At 44.0% G+C, this 22,326-nt stretch overlaps 1 protein-coding gene across 2 annotated transcripts in view; it reads right to left on the bottom strand.

Annotated features, from left to right (window-relative positions):
* NEDD4 (NEDD4 E3 ubiquitin protein ligase) overlaps positions 1-22,326 on the bottom strand; it is a 128,675-nt gene that overhangs the window by 3,044 nt on the left and 103,305 nt on the right. For both annotated transcript variants that reach the window (XM_058665815.1, XM_058665816.1), the window contains 15 exons: positions 21,596-21,715; positions 19,845-20,048; positions 18,834-18,914; positions 18,533-18,587; positions 18,378-18,436; positions 17,352-17,417; positions 11,894-12,123; positions 11,057-11,178; positions 10,891-10,961; positions 9,679-9,774; positions 9,280-9,353; positions 8,964-9,024; positions 3,989-4,048; positions 3,794-3,901; positions 2,751-2,847 (listed from right to left, as the gene is read on the bottom strand). In XM_058665815.1, the coding sequence (XP_058521798.1) occupies positions 2,751-2,847; positions 3,794-3,901; positions 3,989-4,048; positions 8,964-9,024; positions 9,280-9,353; positions 9,679-9,774; positions 10,891-10,961; positions 11,057-11,178; positions 11,894-12,123; positions 17,352-17,417; positions 18,378-18,436; positions 18,533-18,587; positions 18,834-18,914; positions 19,845-20,048; positions 21,596-21,715 (1,504 nt within the window). The remainder of the gene's footprint in view (positions 1-2,750; positions 2,848-3,793; positions 3,902-3,988; positions 4,049-8,963; positions 9,025-9,279; positions 9,354-9,678; positions 9,775-10,890; positions 10,962-11,056; positions 11,179-11,893; positions 12,124-17,351; positions 17,418-18,377; positions 18,437-18,532; positions 18,588-18,833; positions 18,915-19,844; positions 20,049-21,595; positions 21,716-22,326) is intronic.

Genomic DNA, 22,326 nt, shown 5'->3' with positions numbered 1-22,326 from the left:
TGTTAAAAAAAAAAAAACCCTCATTCCAATCATGGACTCTGGGTAAACATCCTGCAATGACTCCTGCTGAGCCAGGTACAGAGAATTTCATGTACATGTGGTCATATTATACAGCCTACATTTTTCTTTTATTTTGTACATTTTTAGCTCTTCCTCTCCCTTTAGAGTTTCCATTTTGTTTTTCCTTCTCCAATCCTCAACATCCCCTAGCTACCGTGTAATTGATGTTGACAACCCAATCTGTAACTTTCCAGACTTCTCCTCATATCTTATAATCATATCCAAATGTGTAGTGTATGTTTAACTGCCAGAAGAAAGACTAAAAGTATTTAATATTCTCAATATTCACACTTTCTCAAAAACATAATTCTCACACATCACCCATTTCAATTATGTTCGATTAAGAAAATCAATATCAGTCATCATTTTCCATATTTTCCAAATCATATTGTGCATATTTCTCTGCCTCTTGAGTCTCTGACCTAAACAACCAATTGTGAATATTCCAAGTCAATGGATTAAAAACTTTCTGCTACTTATCGGCTAGGTAACACTGCACTGAAATAGGAACATTCTGAAACAACTTCTAGTTCTTTCTGTAAATGCACAAAAATGCATGTTAACATTCTCCCACATTTCTGGCTCCCGGTGTGGAGCTAATTCTAGCCAGTTTATGAGCTCAGTGGACGGCTGTGGCCTGCTGCTGCAGCAGAGGGGGAGCGGCTGGAGAGGCCCCAGGGGAATCTGCTCCGTTGTGACTGCTCCTGGCCAGGGAAGAGGAAGGGTTTAGGGTGAAGCCAATAAAAACATGAAGCCTATGGAATCCAAGTGGGCAAGAAATGGGTGAACTGGTTAGTGGCACAGCTAAGCACTGTGAGTGGTTGCAGAGGCAGACACTGCCTGACAGGTGCTGCACACCCCCCAGATAAAGCCGCACAGGGCACCAGGCTGCTCTGGGAGAAACGGGGCTTGGCGCTGCTCCTGGAGCATGACTGCTGATCTGCATGAACATTCACCTTAGTCGCTACTGGGCAGTACTTCCCAACTCTAGTCCCCAACCTTATTTGTTGCCAACTTTGGCTACATTTTTTTCTGAAAAATCTGATTTTTTTTAAAAAGTTGGAAAGGCAGATTCAAACAGAAGGAGAGACAGAGGGAGATCCTCCATCCAATGGTTCATCCCTCAAGCGGCTGCAACAGTCAGAGCCTAGCCAATCCGAAGCTAGGAGCCAGGAGCTTCCTCCAGATCTCCCACACGAGTACAGGGACCCAATGCTCCGGGTCATCCTCCACTATCCTCCCAGGCCACCGGCAGGGAACTGGATGGAACGCGGGGCTGCTGGGATTAGAACCAGCGCCCATATGGGATCCCGGCGTGCTCAAGGCGAGGACTCTAGCCACTAGGCTATTGCACCAGGCCCTGTTCTTGCTTTTTAAAGTAAGTCATGTTATTGCAATTAACAGAGTAATAATCAATGTGGAAAAAAGTTGCTGTAATCTGTGGGAAGCAGCCTTTTTGTTTGAATGAAAACACACCTCTCTGTGTGAATCTACTGGAACGTAACTTGGTAGATACATAGAATTTGATTTCATGAATAAGCTGCACTAACTGTTCTAAATGTCAACAGATACTCATCACCAATTCTGCTACTTTCCACAAAATGATGCGGAATAGTAGCCCAAGGAGAGGCTCCTCTTACCACAAAAGAAGAAAAATCTTTCATGCTCAAATAAGTTCTGAAATTCTGCTTTTCTTTCTTTTTTTTTTCGACACAGTCAAGGTCTGAACAAGTCCTGAAGAAATCTATTCAGCTTTATTTAGCTGAGTATTTCCCAAAATATATTTCCAACTATGATATTACTTTTTTGTTAACACTGTGGAGTTTAAGTGCTGTACTGAACTATGATCCTATAAGTCATGCCCTTTCTGTAATGGAAGCTTAGTAGCATTAGAATGCAAACTTCAAGAATGGAAGGCAGTAAGGGGGAAGTCACTGCCTGGGATGCCAGCACTCTAGAAGGCAGCAAAGGACAACGTACTGAAGTTCCTGCCACCTGCACAGGAGACCTGGCGCAGTTCTGGGCTCCTGGCTTCGGTCGGGCCCAGTCCTGGCTGATATGGGAGCAAACCAGCAGATGGCAAATCACTCTCTCATCTTTCTCTGCCTTTAAAATTAATAAATAATAACAAAAATGACATTCAAGAAAGTAACCCAAGCTATCTCATATTTGCAGTTTTCTCATCTTCTTTCTTATCATTTATTTTTATTGGAAAGGCAGATTTAGAGAGAGAAGAGACACACAGAATGTCCATCCACTGATTCACTTCCCAAGTGGCAGCAATGGCTGGAGCTGAGCCAATCCGAAGCCAGGATCCAGGAGCTTCTTCTGGGTTTTTCAAGCAGGTGCAGGGTCCCAACGCTTTGGGCTGTCCTCAACTACTTTCCCAAACAGGGAGCTGGATGGGAAGTGAAGCAGCCGGAACATGAGCCAGCACCCACATGGGATCCTGGTGCATACAAGGCGAGGACTGAGCTACCAAGCCATTTGGCCGGGCCCTTCTCATTTCCTAATTAGAAGGTGTAAAGACTTGCACACTTTGGCTTACTTACGTGTGCTAATGGTATCACTTAAAAATATCAATTCTTTTTTTTTCTAATTAAGCTGAACATTAGTGTAAACAACAGAGGCTGGAGGATTAGCTATGCAGAGGACACTTAGCCACCATTTTATCTGCAGAAAATCCTTACCATATAGTTCAGCAAATCCATTCATGGGCACACGGGACGTGCCAGTTACAAACTGAAGTAATCTTATTCTTTTCTCCGAATCCATCATTAAAACAGCCTGGATAAGAGAAAAACATTATTTAGAGAATGGCATGAGAAAGAGTTAAATAATTCTGAAAAATTGTGCTATCAATTTAGACTATTAATAATCCCTTGCTAAATTTGCATTTAAAATTTTTTTATGGTAAAGTATGATATACAGAGAGGAGGAGAGATAGAGAGGAAGATCTTCCATCCATTGATTCACTCCCCAAGTGGCCACAAAGGCCACAGCTAAGCTGATACGAAACCAGGAGCCAGGAGCCTCTTGGGTCTCCCATGCAGGTGCAGGGTCCCAAGGCTTTGGGCCGTTCTCGACTGCTTTCCTAGGCCACAGGCACAGGGCTGGATGGGAAGTGGGGCTGCTGGGACTAGAACTGGCATCCATATAGAATCTCGGTGCGTGCAAGGTGAGGACTTTAGCTGCCAGGATACCGCACCGGGCCCAATTTCCATTTTTTAACTTTGTGTTTATGAGTTGTTTGCAAAGTCCTTTGATCCAAGATCAGATGGCCAAACTCTTTAACATGGGATGAGTTTAATAAACGGACAAGATTTTCTTTTCAGCCATGGCTTGTGACTCTTTAAGTACATGTGTTGGAGTCCTGTAGTGTCAGCTGTGGTCCTCTGTGAGACAGCAACAGAGCCACACAGGAGTCCCCAGCACACACACACACACGTTATCACAGTTCTCTGGAGAGTCCTTTCTCTAGGGAAAATGCTACGTGCATTATCTGTTCAAAATCAACACCTGATAAAATATCAACACTTTCTTTACTCATCTCTAAATATGTATGGAAGTGGGGGCCACCAGGAGGTGTGTTGTAACTGCAAAGCCCAGGTTCATCTTTGCTGGGCTGTGTTTTTTTTCCTGCATTAGCTCTGTGTGAAACAGCTGTAGAGTTGACTTAAATGTGATCAAGTTTGTCAAAAAGTTATGTATGAAGACAGAAGTTTCCAGTTACCTTCCAGAACCACTGTATGACTTGATGGCTGCCGCTGTAGCCATTTTTATACTTGGTATGTTCTCTCCAGTCGTTGACATCCACATCCCCCAAGCCACACATCAGAAGCTACACAGTAAGAAATGGCAAACTTAGAACCAAGACAAGAGTTGGGTACACGATTCCTATCTTTAGCATAAAGATAGTATTTCTTACCTCTAGCTCATTTTCATCAAATATTTTAATGAGATCCTGTGGTATTAGTTCAAAAAATCCCTAGTGGGAGAGAAAAAAACATTTTAAAGCTGATTAGTGGGGGAGCAAAGGCTGCTTTATTGGCTTCAGCAGCTGGATACCATTGGCAGTATCCCCGACCACATCCACTTCTCCTGCTTGATACTCAAGGGCCCTGGCAGAGTCCAGCATCCTACTGTCGAGATACATTCAATAGTTTCACTGGGAATCCATCTTCAATTTGGAAGTACAGGTGCACATTGCATTGTGTCTTCATCTGGATGTGATAGTCTCTATTATACAGTTTCTATGCATCCCCTTCAATGAAAAGCCATACAACAAAATTAATAAAAGAAAACTGCAAAATGTATATCAACATGAAGTTAAATAACATGCTACAGAATGACCTAGGTGCTGCTAAAGAAATGAAAAAAAAAAACAAACTTAAAGAAAACAGTGCTACTGTATGACCTATGTATCACTGAAGAAATAAGAGAAAAAGCTACTTTTTTGAAGAAATAATAAAAACAAAAATATCAGAACCCATGAGATGTAGCCAAAAATAGTATTGAAAGGGACATTTACAACATCAGGTGGTTACAAACAATCACAAAGTCTCAAATAAATGATCTAATAATGTATCTCAAGGACTTATTAAAAAATGAACAGAAAGCAAGAAATTCACAGCAAAAATAAATGGAATTGACATTAAAAAAACCTATAAATTGCAACAAGAAAGAGCCATTTTTAAAAGAAGATGAGCAAAACATGGCCACAATGTCAGGACACACTTAAATAGAGGAATGATGAACTTATGAGTGTTTATGAAGAACTATACATTGTAGTAATAAAGGGGAAATCAGTGTGTGTGTGTGTGTGTGTGTCTACGGGGGGACCTGAGAGAGGAGGGGGAGATCCCAGAGCCGACGGAACTCTATCATAAGAACAAAAACAAGCAAATAAGAAAATTCCAGGGCCCTGGCCTGAGGCCTCAGCGTCCCAGGGCCTGTTCTCTCTCCCACACCTCCAAGCAGTTGCTTTCCAGCCTCACACAGTTCTGGCCCCCCCCTCTGCCACACCAGCCCATTTCTACCTGGTAATGCAGAATGGGCCCCCGGGCCGGGCGCAGGCCTCGCCTGTTGAATCCACTGCAGCGGGGAGCGAGCTCATTCCTTACACTTTTCACTCTGCCCTAGCCTGACCTGCTTTCAAAACAAAACGTGCAAACACCTCTCCTGCTCCTGCCCAGCTCTGCCGAGTTCCTGAAGGTGCACAAGCTTCCACACCTGCTCGCCCACTGCTCCCCTGGCATCCACCCTCTATATACCCCTGTGTCCCTGGAACTACCAACAAACACTGCGAGTTTGCCAGCATCCCCTAATTCACTTTACAGACCACTTCCAGCAGGACCAGGCTCGATGTGCGTGGAATTCTGAGCTGTCACCTTCTGCCCTGTCACACTCCCTTCCTTCCCCACACTGGACTGCAGAGGCAACTCCACCCCATCCTCTGCCTGCTGACCCCTGGTGATCCAGCTCTGCTCCACCCAGCACGCCTGCTCCCTCTCTCTGGCTTTGGCTTCTGGTCCAGCAGCCTAAGCTGCCAAGTTCTCTACAGTGTACCTCTGGGCTGCCCCTTCTACACTTCATGCATGCAGCTCCCCCGCTTGGAATGGTGTGTCTGCCTTCCCGATGGCTGGCCAGGTCCACGGCTCTGTCCTGGCCCCTTCCGCTGCCTCTCCCTGCTTGGATTTGCACCTCTCTTCTGTGCTCAGTAGTCCTTGACACTTGCTGCTGTCCATGTCCCTTGCTGGCAGGCACTGTGTGGGTTTTGACTAGCACAGCACTAAGCACAGTGTGCATGACTTTGATGGAAAAAGCAGTGATGCCTATGAGAAGTCTTCAAAATTTCATAGAAAGTAATTATGAAAACACAGTACATAATTTGTTTTCATTCAAACCTGTATTGTCATAGGACCGGGGTCAATTTGAGGCATTTTAAACTAATGGTTTGAGGAGCCAGTACAGTGACTCAACTAGTTAATCCTCCACCTTCAAGTGCTGGCCTCCCATAAGGGCGATAGTTCTTGTCCTGGCTGCTCCACTTCTGATCCAGCTCCTTGCTTATGGCCTGGGAAAGCAGTAGAGGATCATCCAAGACCTTGGGACTCTGCACCCACGTGGGAGACTGAGATGGAACTAGCTCCTGATTTTGGGTCGGCTCAGCTCTGGCCTTTGCAGACATTTGGGGAGTGAACCAGCAAACTGGAAGATCTTTCTTTCTCTGTAAATTTTACCTGCTTTTCCACTCGAAATAAGTAAGTCTTTTATTGTTACCAGAGCAGCATTAAGCAAGGACAAACATCAAACAGGGGCCAGTACTGTGGCACAGTGGGTTAAGGCACCATCTGCAGTGTTGGCATCCCATAGGGGTGCCAGCTCAAGTCCTGGTTACTCTACTTCTGATCCAGCTTCCTGCTGATGTGGGAAAGCAGCATAAGATGGCTCAAGTGTTTGGGCCCCTGCAGCCATGAAGGAAATCCATATGCAGCTCCTGGCTCCTGGCTCTGGCCTGGCTATTGGCTGCTGTAGCCACAGAGCGAGTGAACCAGCAGACAGAAGAACTATGTCTCTCTTAGGCTTTTAGATCAATAAGTTAAAAAAAAAAAAAAAACAAAAAAAAAAACACACAAAAAAACAAGAAATATTTACACAACCATCACCATGACAACAAAATTAAAAAAGAAAAAAAAATCAAGCAGATGGTGAAGTTTGGTGGAAGGATGGTAGAATCCCCAAGGCTTTACCAAGTTTATAGGGACTATGCTGCCAAGAAATCCAGACTCTACAGACTGTTCGAACACATCTTCACAGAGTTCAAGATGGAGCCCCTAGTGGCAGAACACGCACACAGGCTGGAAGGAAAGAAACCTAACCCTGTTCACACCTCAACTGAAGAGGACTGGCAATGAACAGCAGAAACAACAGGGGGCCCTTGCTGGTTGAGGGTAGACCATTCTGACCAAGGCAATAAAGTGGAGTTAATTCTCTGCCCCAAAGGTGGCAAAACGTTACACCCAGAGAACAGAGATTTCAAAGTGTAAACAAGTAGGATGAGAATCTTGAAGCATTTCTTCCAAGAATGATACAGGAGGCAAAACATGACATCACCAGCCAGAACGTAAAGACAATGCGTGAAGTCATGGCCGCCTTGGGGTGGAAGCGGTCCATTTTCAGCCAATGCCAGGCCTCTGCTGCCCACATGGGAGCCCCAGACCGAGTATGGGGATCCAGGCAGAGGCAAGGTCGGCTGATCAGAAGCACAAGTCACGATGCGTTAAGCAGGGATGCTCAAAGCATTTTGCTTGTTGGTTTTCTGGAGCGCCAAAGAATAGGAACAAGTGCTTCTCATGCCAGAGTTTCGAGGCCAGTGGCCAGAGCTTCAGCACAAGAATGCCAGGATGCCTCACTGGAGAGGCTGCTGTGCTGGGACACCCTCCTGCTTTTTCCTTCCATCAGCCAAGGGATGTTTCTTGAGCATATCCATGGTAATCCAATAAGCCATCACCTTGTAGTCCTGGTTTGGCTTTCTGAATTCGTTTTGTTTCATAAAAGGCACCTACTTTTAAATTTTTTTTTCTCAGCTAATGATATGAAAACAAAAGTACACTGACAGGGCGAATTGCCAAGACTCTCACTTCTTCGAGGGTGAACTGAATGCTGGCTGTCCTCTCTCACTAACTTGAAAGAAGTTACACGGAAAAAATAAGGTTTTGAAAACTAACATTTTTCAATTTTTTTTTTCAGATTTATCTCTTTGGGAGGCAGAACCACAGAGAGAGAGTATCTTCCATTTATTGGACACAATGACCAGGGCTAGGCCAGAACAAAGCCAGGGGCCAAGTCCACCTGTGTCTCTCCTGTAGGCGGAGGGGCCCAAGGACTTGGGTCGTCTGCCATGCCTTCCCAGACACAATGAAGGGAGCTGGACTGACAGTGCAGCAGCTAGGACTCAAATCAACGCTCAATTATGGGTGTTGGCATCACAGGGGGCAGTACTGTGGCACAACATTATTCCTCCCTTGTTTAAGTAATTTTTATCTTTTTAATTTTTTTAGGACTTATTTAATCATTTGAAGGAGTTATGGAGAGAGAGGGAGGGATGGAAAGAGAGATCTTGTATCGGCTGATTCACATCAGAGGGCCACATCAGCTCGTGCTGTGAGAGATGGCAGCCAGGAGCTTCCTCTGGGTCTGCCATGGCGATGCAGGGACCCATGACCTTTGGCCCTCTTCCACTGCTTTCCCAGGTCATTAGCAGTGAGCTGGATCAGAAACAGAGCAGCCAGGACACATGTTGGCACTCATATGGGTTAAGTGGTTGTAGGTGGTGGCTTTACTTGCTAGGTCACAACACCAGTCCCACATTTTATATTTTAATGCCAATTTCTACCAAAGTTTTGAAGTCCTCTTATATGTGACAGATGGCTTTGTTAGCTTAAGAAATAAGCCTGCTGATGTCAGCCTCTATGTTTAGTAACTGGAGAAGTTTAAATAACCCAAAAATTTATATTATGAAAAAGTAAGGCTATAAGGAAAGGTAATATTTTGGCACATAAGGTATTATGCCAAGGTATTATCTTGGCACATAAAACTCTCTAGCAAATACCTGATAAAGGATGAGAACAAATGACAATATGATGTGACTTTGTTTTGGAGGGAGCCTGAGCTATGACATGTGCCTTCCTGGGAGGCGTGGGACTGTCCTAGTTCACGTAGAGTCCTGGACGCTGTGACCCATGAACAGCTATTCATGCAACAGCTGCTTCTACCAGAACATAACTCGGAGTACTGTAGAGTCAGCCAGGTTGTTTTGCTCAGATATGACAAGGTCTAAGGTTTGAAATTTACAGTTACGCTTTGCGATTATGAGTCAGAAAACAAAAGAACATGAATACCTCTTTAAATGCAGCCATTTGCTTCTGGATTCGGTTTACAAATCGCCACTGTATGACAAGACTAAAAAGAAACAAACATTTCATTCTTTTTCTCATGAACCAAGGAAAACAATTTTAAGTCATACCTATTCTAGTTAGAAAAAAAAAATAAAGGCTAGCTGGGCCCAAACCAAAAGATGACATTAATTTATAATACTGTATTATTATAGAAAATATAAAAAGGATGCCAAAACTGGGACTCCGGGGTGGGGGAAAGATAAGAAGAATCTTAGAAGTATAAAAATGATTCTCAGTAAAATGCTAATAAAATACTTACTAAATATATTCCTTTTTGTTCTTATTGGTGACAACTATTTCTGATCCACCATTTTTCAACTCATGTTGATGTGTCTAAAATTAAACATAATACCTTGATACGTTATTTTAGCGAGAAAGAGTTAAAAGGTGCAGATAGTGTAGTTATGCCAGTAACCTAGTGTTTTAAATTAAATCCATTCAAAAGCTAGAAGCCAAGAAAACTTAAATATTAGTTTTAGTAAGATAAATAAGGAATGAGTCAAAAAAAGCACCAACTCTTACTGAGAGCTTTTGTTACTGGAACATAAATGTAAAAATACAGAAATCTGTCAAGGTATGCACTAACACCGAAACTTGAGTTGTAAAGCTTTTCTTCCCACCATGCATGTTCCATTTTCACTGATTAAAATCTACAAACCTGTCCAAAAAGTTCTTCATCTATGATAAACCTCAGGTCCAATTCTGTTGGATCATTTTCAAGAATCCATTTTAATGAGTTGTAATATTCACTGTCCTAGATGGGAAAAAATTAATATTTAAATGTGTTTACACAAAGAAGACACCTGAACTTGAAAAAAAAGGGGGGGATGCTAAGGGCTAGAATGATTGGGTGAGAAAGAGTCAGGTGGGTATCTTCTTCTCTCTCTCTCTCTCTCTCTCTCTCTCTCTCTCTCTCTCTCTCACACACACACACACACACACACACACACACACACACACACAGCAGGAAGCAGAGTGGTGCCTGTTACAAAGTTTAGAAATTGTTCCAAGGGAAAGCAGGAGTGCTGCAGGCTTTCTTATCCACTTGAAGGGTTGAACAGAACACTTTTCAGGTAAGACCCAAGTCCCACCAAAGTCCAGGAGCACCTGGAACCTTTCTCAGATGGCCTGTGAGCGGTCTAGGAAAGCTCTAAGTAACTTTAGGAGGGCCTTGTCCCCACCTGGCCCCAGAAGAAGTTCAACTAAACAGCTGAAAGAGTCGTGGTTTTTTGATTAATGAAGAAATCATACTGAGGGCGCTAACAGACTGTGACATTAAAGAAACACTGCACTGGGTACTGAGAAAGTTAAGTCTGTCTGGGGATGCCTGTGCACACTTCCTGCAGAAGGCTACGCAGCATCAAAGGCAACGGGGGAGCCAGGGGATTAATCAGCAACTTGGTTTCTTTGACGGGCTTATTTGCAAGGTGAGGTTTCTGGACTGCTAGTTGTAAAATACATGCCATTCACTATTAAAATGCACCACAAAAACTCACAGTTCAAACACTGATGCAAAAAGTACAGAATTGCTTCAAAGCAGGTAGTTAGGGGAAAGCCTACTAATTTCTGCAGCTTACCATGAAATGCTTAAAAAACCATGGTTGACTAATGGATAAAGGGATGGGTAGATGGATAGGGTTGTGATGAAATAAATACAGGAATGTTGAAGTCAGTTAGAAGTGTTAGATATACAACTGTGCACTGTATAGCGGTCTTTAAACCTGCTTATGTTCAGGAGATTTTCATAGCAAAAGATTCATTTGTATTTTGAAATATCACGTATTAATTTCCATATCATTAAAAGTTAACTCTTGAAAACATTCAGTTGCTTGTTAAATCACATTTCCTTTACACAAATGAAAAGACATACCACCGATTCCATATCGTGAAGTGTTATTGGTTTGTGTAGCATCATCTTGTAAAATGGGCGAATGAAAAAACCTTTGGGGGAAAAAAAATCAAGTATGTTTAGAATGGTTACAACATGAAAGAAAATGAATCAATACATTTTTAAAAGTTTGACACTTGGTACTAACCATCCAACAGTTTGCCATGATACACAGCCATTCCAGCTACCCGGCCGATGAACTTGAAGTACGAGAGGTGATCTTCATTACACAATCCAGAGTTTGGATTGATCTGTAGGGTGTAATTATCCCTGCAGAGAGAAGACAACTAAGTGCTCCCCCGATAAGACAGAAAACATGCTTCATGTGACAAACAATTATCAACAGTTTCCTCTAGAACCACATCTGACCATGGGGTTTAATGGCTTGAAAAAAGAGTAATTTCTGTCCAAAGGTGGAAATAATAGACACCCCCTGTCGGCTGAAATAATAAACGCCACACAGGGCACACAAATAATGGATATTCTGAAGCCTTAGTAAGGCAATTCTGATGTGGATGAATCCTGAAGATATCATGCTATGTAACATGTGCCAGGGCAAAGGACACATGTATGATTTCACTCACATCTGGGAACAGGAGTAACTGAATTCACAAAGACAGGAAGGAGACCTGTACTAATAGCGAGTGACAGGAAGGCAGTGTGTAAGGCTACCGGGGTCACTGTGGGAAGACAAAAACGGTCTGGAGGGGCCGCTGGCGAGGGGGCCGCCGGTGAGGGGGCCGCCGGCGAGGGGGCCGCAACTGTGGATGTGCATGTTTTCGTGCACGCTCCAAACGGTCAAAACGGGAAACCCTATGTCAGACGTGTGTTGTGACAATTTGTAACAAGCCCTTTTGCAAATGCCAGTCACGGTCTCTGTTGTGGTGTAACCGTCACGCACATCTCCCTTGTGTCCTGTGAATCTGCAACTTGCAAAGTGGAGGTGATATTCTACTGCTGTGTCAGTCATTGTCAGGGGACTTACGTAGCAGAATACTCAAACAACCCGTAGTAAGGGTTGAACATCTCCTTGGAGATCAGGAAGAACCATTCTCTGGCGACTCCTCCATAATCTAATCCCTTTTCCCCGTCGAACTCAATCCACAGGCGGGCCTTGAGGAAGTCCGCCCTCTTGATGCCCATGATTCTCCGGTAGGAGTCCTCGAGGACAGTCGCCCGGCGAAGCTTCATTTCAAATTTGTTTGGAATGTCATTCTGAAACCCAGAGAGACACACGATTCAAGTCAGTGTGACGGCACGGCTGAGTCACCTCTCCAGGAATGTCTGAATACTCTCTGTGCTGCCTCCTTTACTGCAATGCCAGGGACAACACAGCTAGTCCATTGCGTGTGCAAGGGCGTGTGTGTGTGTGTGTGTGTGTGTGTGTGTGTAGTGTCTATGTTTAAAGATGTTATTTATTTGAAAGGGATGAGAGAAAGACAGATATCTTCCATCCCTTGATTCACCCCCCAAATGACGACAATGGGTTGGGGCTGGGCCAAGCCAGGAGCAGGAACTCCACCCATGGGGAGCAGGGGCCCAAGTACCTGGGTCATTCACTGCTGCTTCCTCAGGTGTATGAGCAGGAAGGTTGCCAGAAGCAGAGCAGCTGGGACTCCAACCGGAGGTCCCATATGGGATTCCAGTGCCACAGGTGGCAGCTTATCTGGCTTAACCACAACACCAGGCCTGCTGCCTCAATTTTCCTCCATGGTATGAACGAATTCATGTTTTCAGTTACCATGTCATCACACACACCTGTGACCTGTCACACAGGCTGGTGACAGTGGTGGTAACGCTCATTTCATCAACAGTCCTTTCCATCCCAACTCCCAGTGAAGACCCTTGTGTGATCCACAGGCCGCTGCTGCCTGCCACTGTTCGCCTATTTTCCTGCCGTCACCTTTCTCCCTAGGACTCTCTCCTGCTACATCTATCAACAGATGCTAACATTGACAGATCGTACCAGACACAATTTTAATTATTTTTATGGGCTAAGCCAGGAGCTCTTCATGACAGGCTATAAAAAAGCCAGGACCATCTCCATTTTCCAGGTGGAGGAACGGTGGAGCTAAGAAGGTCCTCCAGTCCCTGAAGTGCAGCGCTGAGCTGCGCTGCTGCACGGCCTGTGTGCGCCGCTGTGTTTAGAACCAACCTTCAGGCAGACACGGTTGTACAGCCAGGTATCTGAACGTCTTACTCCCGAGTGCTGTGTGTGCAGTTTTCAAGTAGAAATCATTAAAACACACACTCAACACTTAAAAAAAATGGAAGTAGGGCTGGCTTAAGGAAAAGAAAATTATTTTCAATGTATTTAGGGAAGAGGGAAAGTCCAACAGAAACACAGTAACTGAATGCTTGGTCGGCAGCTGCCCTGACCCACAGGGGGTCCATTCCAAGGCAATCCCCTGGAGTTCCTGCAGTGCCAAACCCCACTGGTGTGTGCTCTCTCTACACATACATACCCTAGGGAAAGGTTTAATTTGTCAACTAGGCACATTAAGAGAGTAACACTAGGAATAATATAACACTCTCCTGTAACAAAAACTAGTAAGAACGAACGAGTGGCTGATTTCTGGATTCTTCCACTTGATGTGTTCAGGCTGCAGCTCATCATGAGTAACTGAAACCTCAGGAAGCAAAAATGCTGGGAGGAGGAATATAGCACACATGCAGGGTAAGCACAACATAAGCCCTTCCTACCACTGCCTATGCAGGTAACACAATGCAAGATGGGATCTGCATGCAGCTGGATGCCAGGCAGCTGGTGCACACACGTTACTCACCTGTTCCTGGTTAGGCCCCATAACGGGTGGGTACCCCAGGGGGGCTGGGCATGAGGGGAATATGGAGTAAACCGATGTCAGAAGAGGGGCTGCTTCCACAAGGAGTCTAGTACGGTGTGTGTGTGAGAAACTACTAACTCTGAATCTTCAAAGAGCAGGACAATTGCTAAACATGAAGACACAAGCAAAGCACTTAAGGGCAAAAAAGGCATGTTACTGATGGAGGGTGAGGCAGCAAAGGAGTCTTGGTGGGGAAGTCTTAGAACAGAACAGGAAAGGAGTGGCAGCTTAGAAAGCAGTGCTGGGTGTGATGTATTTAACACCCAGAGGGCGTAGCAGAAGCAGAAAGGAAAGGAGGGGAAAGAACACGAATGGGGAAGAGAAAGAAGGTGGCAGAGATGTCATCCAGGATCTAAAAGGTGCTTGAAGCCAGACTACGATCATTCTGCTGGGTTTTCAGAACCTGATGGGATAGGGGGTAAAAAGTGTGGTTTCAGGGTCTGGTGTGTTGGCTCAACTGGATTAATCCTCCATCTCTAAGTGCTGGGATCCCATGCCAGATTGTCTCAGCTGCTCCACTTCCCATCCAGCTCCCTACATATAGCCTGAGAAAGCAGCAGAGGATGGCCCAGAGCCTTGGGACCTGGAAGAAGTTCCTAGCTCCTGGCTTTGGATCGGTTCAGTCAGTTCTGGACATTTTTTTTGGTGGTGGTGGTGGTGGGGAGGGGAGATGAGCCAGTGGATGGAAGGTCTTTCTCTGTCTCTCCTCGCTCTGAATATGCCTTTCCAATGAAAATAAATCTTTTTTAAAAAATGAAAGAGTTTGACTTTAAGTAGTAAAGACAAGAAGCACACAGGCCAGTTAAAGACCCCAGGGAAGCCCACACAGGGGGAGAGACAAATGGGGTCTGTAATGGAGGAGCAAAAGGAGAGGGCTGTGGGTGAAACCACAGGGTCTGAACGGAGCGGCAGAGGGGTCGTGCATGGAGGAGTCAGGCCCTACGTTGAGAACCTGCCTCTGCCTTTACCAAGTGTGTGGCTTAAGGCAAGTCACATGTCTCCTCTAAGGAGGACCATTCTCAGCGAGGACACAGGGAAAGCAGCTTCCCGATGGACATGTTCCGAGTTGTAAGGGCACAGTGCACTGACAGTGTGTGTGAGGAATCTGACACACGATGAGCTCAGTATTAGCCACTGCAGTCCTAACTCACACAGCGTCCTGGAGAAGGAAGAACAAAAGGCTAGCCATTCAGGCACCTGCTTCCAATAGAGTTTTTCACCTGTTTTGAAGTTTTGGCTTTTTTTTTTTTGCTGTGGTTTGTCCACATGTGGATTTCATTTTTAGAAGTTTTGCTTATTGCAGAGTGTGAGAGCAATGGGGGAACAGAAGAGTTCACTGCCCACAACACGGCTGCGCTGGGACTGAAGTGAGAACTGACTCCAGGTGTGCCATGTGCGGGGCAGGAACCCACAGACTGGAGCCGTCACTGCTGCCTCCTGGAGGCCACATGTGCAGGAAGCTAGAGTCAGTGGCCAGAGCTGGGAACCCACCTCAGGCTGGGGGGCCTCTCACTGCTGGGCTAACTGCCTTCCCGGAACTCCACCTTTAGTATCCAGCCAGGGGCTGTCTACTGCAGCGAGGATTCAGGTTCTCAGCCTCCCCCTGCTGCTTCTGACACTCTGTGGGACCTCTCTGTGTCTCCAGCTTCATTCTCACATGCTGTTATAGACTGGGTGCTGCCTGCCACCAGCCTATCTCCTGAGCCCCAGTACACGATGTGCCGGTCAGGAACATGGGCTCTGGGGGTTGGGGAGGAACCGCTTGTCTGAATCTGATTTTCCTTCTGAATAACTCCAGGACTTGATCACATAATCTAGCCTCTCCATGCCTGTTTTCTCTCCTGTAGAATGTGCTAACAGCTCCTTCCTTGCACAGTCATTATAGAGCTTTAATGAATACTACATCCTACCAAGAAGAATGCCTGCTAAGGAATGAGAGTCCAAAAAATATCAGTGCTTTCGTTTTGGTTTTTGCATTCTGTGGCCTTCAACAAGGGCTTGTGTCTTGTCTCCTGTTGCCTAGAAGGCACACATAGATGTGTGACATGTCTGCAAATGCTCAGCCAATGCAGAAGCAGCATTTCCGCTCCATCAGAGCATTCTTGTCAGGCATCCGGTTGCTTGGGAGGCCCACATCCCATGCCGGAGTCCCAGCGCTGTTCCCCATTGCAGCTTCCTGCCAGGAAGCAGCAGGTGCTGGACAAGCAGTTGTGTCTATGGGAGACTGTGCTCGAGTTCCCAGTCCCAGCTGCTGCGTGCATGTGGGGAGTGTGAACCGTTAGATGGTACCTTTCTCCTCGACTCTCATATTAAAAACAAAGTGGATGAGTTTTTAGAGAATAAAGATATTTACCATAATAAAAATATGATTTATAATTCCAAACCCTAGGAGTAGAAAAGTTTCCAGAGTAATTTTGACATAAGGTTATTTTTAAAGATGAACTTAAAAGGTTGCTGGTATAGAAGTATTTTTGGTAGACCATAAAATAGTCATACTAAAAAAACTATCATTTTTCATTTTTGCAAAGATTTATATATTTGGTTTATTTGAGATGCATGGAGAGAAAGGAGGGTGAGAAAGAGGGGGAGAGAGAGGGAGGGAAAGGAACAGATGCAGACAGAAGAGGTCTGCTATGCACTGTTCATTCCCCGAATGCCTGCAGTGGCCCACTGCAGTGGGCAGGGCCAGGATGCCTGAGTTGCAGGAATGTAGGTACTTGAGCTATCCCTCCCAGGGTCATCTCTGACAGGAAGCTGGAGTCAGGAGCTGCAGGTATTGAACCCAGGTACTCTGATATGGGATGCGGGTGCCTGAACTAGCAGGCTGCCCACTGTTACATATGAAAACTTTCTAATTGTAGATCCACCATCTTGATCTTTGAGATGGCAGGCTTCTGGCTTAGACCGGAAGACTGCGTGACTCATCACTGCCACCTAGTGGTAGTATTCCTAAACTGCAGGTAAAGGCAGAAAGGAGCAGATGAGAAAGGCATCAAAAATGGTAGATGCCAATAGAAACAAGACAGGGAGATGATGAGTTAGTTGAGTTTCAGACATACTGAATGCGTGATGATAGAAGACATACAATAAACACGTCTGATAAGCATGCAAAGTTGAGTCACATGATCACTATTCCACTCACAGCTGAACTTATATATATATAAATGTGTTATTATATGTGGTATCTGAAGCCTAGAGAACGAATAATTACCACCGGAAAATAACAGTCCGAGCAGGACAGGAATGCAGCAGGTCCTCCAACACAATCAAAGATGAGGCCAGAAGATAATCTCCTGAGCTCAGATCCTACAGAAACCAAACCCCACAAATCCCCGGAGGGAACATCAGGTCACAGCTCTTTAATACAAACTTTGAATATGATCTCTGACTTGTGTAACACATCTTGAAAAATAAACAGAGTTATTAAATAATTCTGATTTTGAATGTCCCTCTAACAGCCACCAAACACATCCTTTTCCTGGGAGAAATTATCCACCCCAAACTGTTATGAATTGTACACATTCTCCACTGTTTTTCCCATTACCATGGGTCTATAGGACGACTGTTGCTAAATATATATTTTAAGTTATCACTGACCTGCTTCTTCATCTTCCTTCGGAAGAATTCATACTTTCTTTTGTAATCCCTGGAGTAGGGCACTGCCTTCAATTGAAAAAAAAAATTGGAAAAAGTTTAGGTTGTTTTTATTCTGGAACAATTTAAAAAGTTCTTTTCTGGGTACTTTATGAGCAAAAGCAAAAGGCATTAAAAGAGACTGTAGAAAAAAAAAGTTTACTTTGAAGCCAAACAAGGACAAAACTTAAAAAGAAAATTTTAATTTCTCTGTTTAAGGTAAAGTTTTGTTCAGCAATTCCTATGGCTGTAATTTTCATCATGTAATATTCTTGAAATACAACAAGCCAGAAAGAGGAAATTTCTTCCAAGCAGAGAAATATTAGAAACAAAATTTTCCATTTCTAAAAAGACTTTCACAGTGATTTGTCCATTAGAGGAACAATTTGAAAAATGTACTTTTTCCTTGAACTCGGAGGAGCTGCCTTTTTTATCCATTATTTCCAAAGACCGCACATCAAAAATGCGAGAGTAACCTAAAAGAAGTGTATCTTCAATTTTACTTATTTGTGTGAAATTTACTTCTCTGTGTTAGAGGACGGCTTCCCTATCATGAACCTAATTCAGGGCTGGTTCATTCACCACATATGGGAATATTCATGCCTGAAGCTGGGTGTGCCTCCAACAAGGGCATGGACAGCAATTTCCGCCAAAAAGTTCACGGTCTGAGCTGCTCCCTCCCCTGCCCAGCACGGCTTCCTTCTGACTTGCCAAGGATGGTCCACGTGGGTTTGCAGACAGTGGCAGGTGCTGGACTCGGCTTCTCCTTCTTGGTCTGACAAAGCCACCATGCAGCAGCAAGACAGTGACTTTATTCCACCTTTGCAAGTCACGAAGGCTTGGAGTGAGGACAGTGGGGAGGGGACAGAATGGCACACGCGTCCCTCTCAATGCCTGTAGGGTTATGCCCTTGACCCCTTGCCCTTGAAGAACCAGGAAGAAACAGGCGAGAGGTCCATCCCATCACAGCGCCCAGAAACAGAGACTTACTGGTCCAGTTATCGCTACGTTCTGCAACCGAGGGTCTTCCCATTGAGTCTTTTTAATATCTGAAGGGAAAACAAAACAAAACACTGTTTTTTCTCATGCACAAAATTCAGCACTACCAAAAAAAAGAAAGTGCTAAAAACCCACATTGTACATACTGTGATTTATGTAGAATATTCTTCCATCTGTGTGAGTTCTCTCTTCCCATCCTGGCTGTAATGAAGACACAGTTCAGATATTTTAGGAAGGGTTCAGATTTACAGACAGAAAGATATCACTGGTCTTAGCATTAGTTCAATTTGTATATTAAAGGATCAGAAGGCATGAACAGGTTAACACTGACATTCATTTCATATGTTAAAACCACTGTTTTAACAGTTGAATACTGTTAGAACCACTGTATTTCTAAACACAATGTAGGAGATTGCCAAGTTGGGGGGGGCAGCTCTGCACACTTACGGGTAACGGCCCCAGGTCACTGGAGGATTCAAGGGGCGTCTTTCCTCTCAGATGAGCTGGCATTTTCAATCGTGGGTCTTCCTTTTTTGGCAGAATCAAGAAAGAACAACACACACACAACACAACTTATAACAATGAAAATTGCTCTAGGGCTATCCCTCTGAATAGCAATGGATACTTACAATACTTTCTTTTAATTACAATTTAATATAGCTCCTGTCCTTAACCTGTGCTAGAATAGTTTTGCCTTCCGTACAAGTGTCAGGCTCCAGAACTCAGGGCAGCCATAAGACTTCACACTCACTATGTCCTCCACAGGAACTGTACGGGGGGTTGCCTTCCTCTTCGGACATTAGGTCATTTTACTGGGCTTTCCTTTTCATAACACAGGAAACATGAGACATTACCCTGGACTACATTATTTCTCACCCTCTGAACATACTTTTGGGTACCTATATGTTCACATGTATCAATATTTTGGAAAGATAAGAAAGCCTCCAAAGATTATCTTAAGTCAATTCAGATTTAAAAAAAAAAAGAATAAGGTTTGATTTATTTGGATTAGTACTCATTGATGATTTTAACAGTATTTCACCATATCATGCATTAATGGCTTCAGTTTTCTTTAAGCTGTATCAGGCTTATCAGTTCATTTTAATTTTTCTATGTTCACCAACTACTGTACAACTTTAAGCCTTATTTTAGAATTAAAATCCTTGTTCAACCTAGCTTCATAAGGTATTTCTGGCAGTCAATGAGATATGGTACTTAACCAGCAAGTCTCATGTAAGACTAAAGGATTATTACTAAGTAGCTTCCTATGCATGATGGCTAATGGACCCAAATACTGGCAATAGGAAGTGAACAGGAACATCTGTATAACAATTTAAAAAAATGCGAGACATAAGTGTACTTTGGATACTAGACAGGTCATGCTAGTGCACATTTACAGATGACCAAGAACTAAATGAGGTTACTGCTGTGTACTGACACGGAATGCCTGATACTTACCCAGGTGGTGGTTTTGGTGTTGTGGTCAATGAAGAAAGGCCTCCCATTGGGTGCGTGCCGGACTTCCCAACCTCTGGGCAGGAATCCTTGCTCTGCTTCTGTTGGCTGGGCCGCCTGCTGCACTGGGTCATTGGGGGACGCCTGCAGCTGAGGGCCTGCAGAAGCGCTCTGGCTCAAGGGCGGCTGGCTGGTCTCCACCGTGGCCTAGCACATTCAGGACATCACATTGTAGTATCTTACACAAAACTCATGCATAACTATGGCTAAAAAGGTCATTGAACCTGAACACAACATGCATTTACATATGGCACTTGAACCCTGGAGGTTTGCTAACAAACACAGTTAATTTTTCAGCAAAAGTTATGAAGCTGTTGTATCAGAATTTTTATTAAATCTGTTAAACCTTGCTTTTGTGACAATTTATAAATTCTGTGCTCATCTTAAGTGGTCAGATGGTAGCTGACAGTCTGTCATGGGTGCATCTGATGGGCCTGTGCCAACTTGTGCCAAGGCTGTCTCTATTCCCCCAGGACTCAAAGCCCTGGTCAAGTTTTCATACCTAACAGTGGGTTACAATGTTGTGTTGACTGAATGAATGGCAAATAGCCCCTACAGAAGTGGATTACTGAAATGTAATATAGCCACATGATGGACTACTACAGTCAACAGCAGTTAACAGAAATATACCAGATCTAGTTATAACAACCTGGATAGGGCTTTCGAACAATTCTGAGCAAAAAACAGATTTAAACTTACATTGCACGACACCTAGGCAAAAGGGAATGACACAGGCATGAACAGCATTTTGTATTATTGAGCTCTGTCAGTATAAAACAGGCTAGGTGAACACTCACACTGAGACAGTGGATCCCCTGGGAGCAGAACCATGGCACAGCTACAAGGAGTTCACTTTTCTTGCCGCACTGTATGGTAAACATACAGCACCTGCAGCTGATTCTGGGAATGTGCGACTGGTGGTCAGGGCAGGATGTAATGTATACAAGTATTTCTTGCAGTACTCTACACTTGTTCTTGTTTAAAAAAAAACTCAACAAAAAAGGGTGAGGAGATGAAACGTTTTGCACTTACTGGGAAGTACTACAAAAGGTGTTCACTTTTGCTAAGGACAAAGCGTTACCATATTTTTTTTTTAAAAAAGATAGGCAATAATCATCAAGATTATATTGTACGAAAATAATAGTCATAGTGATTCAAACGGCAAAATTGCCCAATAGAGCTGACCCTATTACTTTGTCTTTTAATCCCCAATGGATTTGTTTCATAGAATTATCAGGGGCAATTCATGTGTTTTACAGAGCCATCGGAAATGGTAGCCACTTAGCATCAGCGAAAAAAACCAGTCAGTTCTTCCCATAAATGAAGATTCCACACCTGAGGATTCAAACATGGATTGAATCTACTATAAAAAAAAAGATCAGCACTGAATATGTACAGATTTTTCTAACAATATATTACGACCATCATCTACACAGCATGAAATGTTGTACGCAGTCTAGAGATGGCTTAAAGCATGTGCAAGGATTTGCACATCACACCCAGGCGTGACACTTTCTAGAAGGGACTCGAGCAGGCACAGGTGTCGGTACCCACAGGGCTCCTGGAATTCACCCCTGCCGAGGCATGACTGTCATCAGAAAGTGCTGCAAGTCTCTGGGGTACACTTCCGAGGGAGGAAGAGCTTACAGTTAGTTTACACCCTCCCAGAAAGCTAGTTCCCAGGCCACGGGTACCTGTACGGTCGGCTTCGTCCAGGTGGTGGTCCTGGAGTTGTGGTCTACATAATACGACCGTCCTCTTTCATCCTGTTTTTCCTCCCAACCTGGTGGCAATCCAGATGAAGCAGGCAAGAGCTTGAGGGAAGAACACAGAACAATAAAATACTGACATGAATTCTTAAAGCAGGACCGCACTGTATCATGCTAGCTCTTTTAAAATGACACATTTTATTTTTCACTACTACAATGGAAAACAAATGATCTATGTCTAATTTAGTAAAATAGAGCATTTTAAATGACATCTCAGAGTTATAAAATAAAGTACACTGCATTCATTTGGGAAGAAATTAGAATAGATGACGATGATGACAGTGGTAACACCTCAAAGCAAACACATCAGCCACCACATCCTAACGCTCAAACACGCATCATGTCGTCAAGCCCTACATAAATCCTAGTGAGATAACTGCTAAAACTGGCACATGCTGCTGATGGGTACACTGAAGCCGAAAAAAAAAAGTGTCATGACTTGCTACCATTTGCTGCACATAAAGAATGGAGTCTAGATTTGAACCCAGGAAGTTAAGCCCAGAAATCACATTTTCGTGTGCACTCGGAAGTTCTCCCTACTTTTTTTCTGTAATGGTGAGGAAACGCTCTTGGTTTCAAATGAGCTAAGGACAGGTGTCATTATTTCTAGGTTTTTGTAAAGCAGTCCTAGATTTGGCCCTCCTTTTGCTATTTTC

The sequence above is a fragment of the Ochotona princeps genome, chromosome 6 (genome assembly GCF_030435755.1).
Source record: "Ochotona princeps isolate mOchPri1 chromosome 6, mOchPri1.hap1, whole genome shotgun sequence".
Taxonomy (NCBI): domain Eukaryota; kingdom Metazoa; phylum Chordata; class Mammalia; order Lagomorpha; family Ochotonidae; genus Ochotona; species Ochotona princeps.
This window is presented reverse-complemented; position numbering and strand designations above follow the sequence as displayed.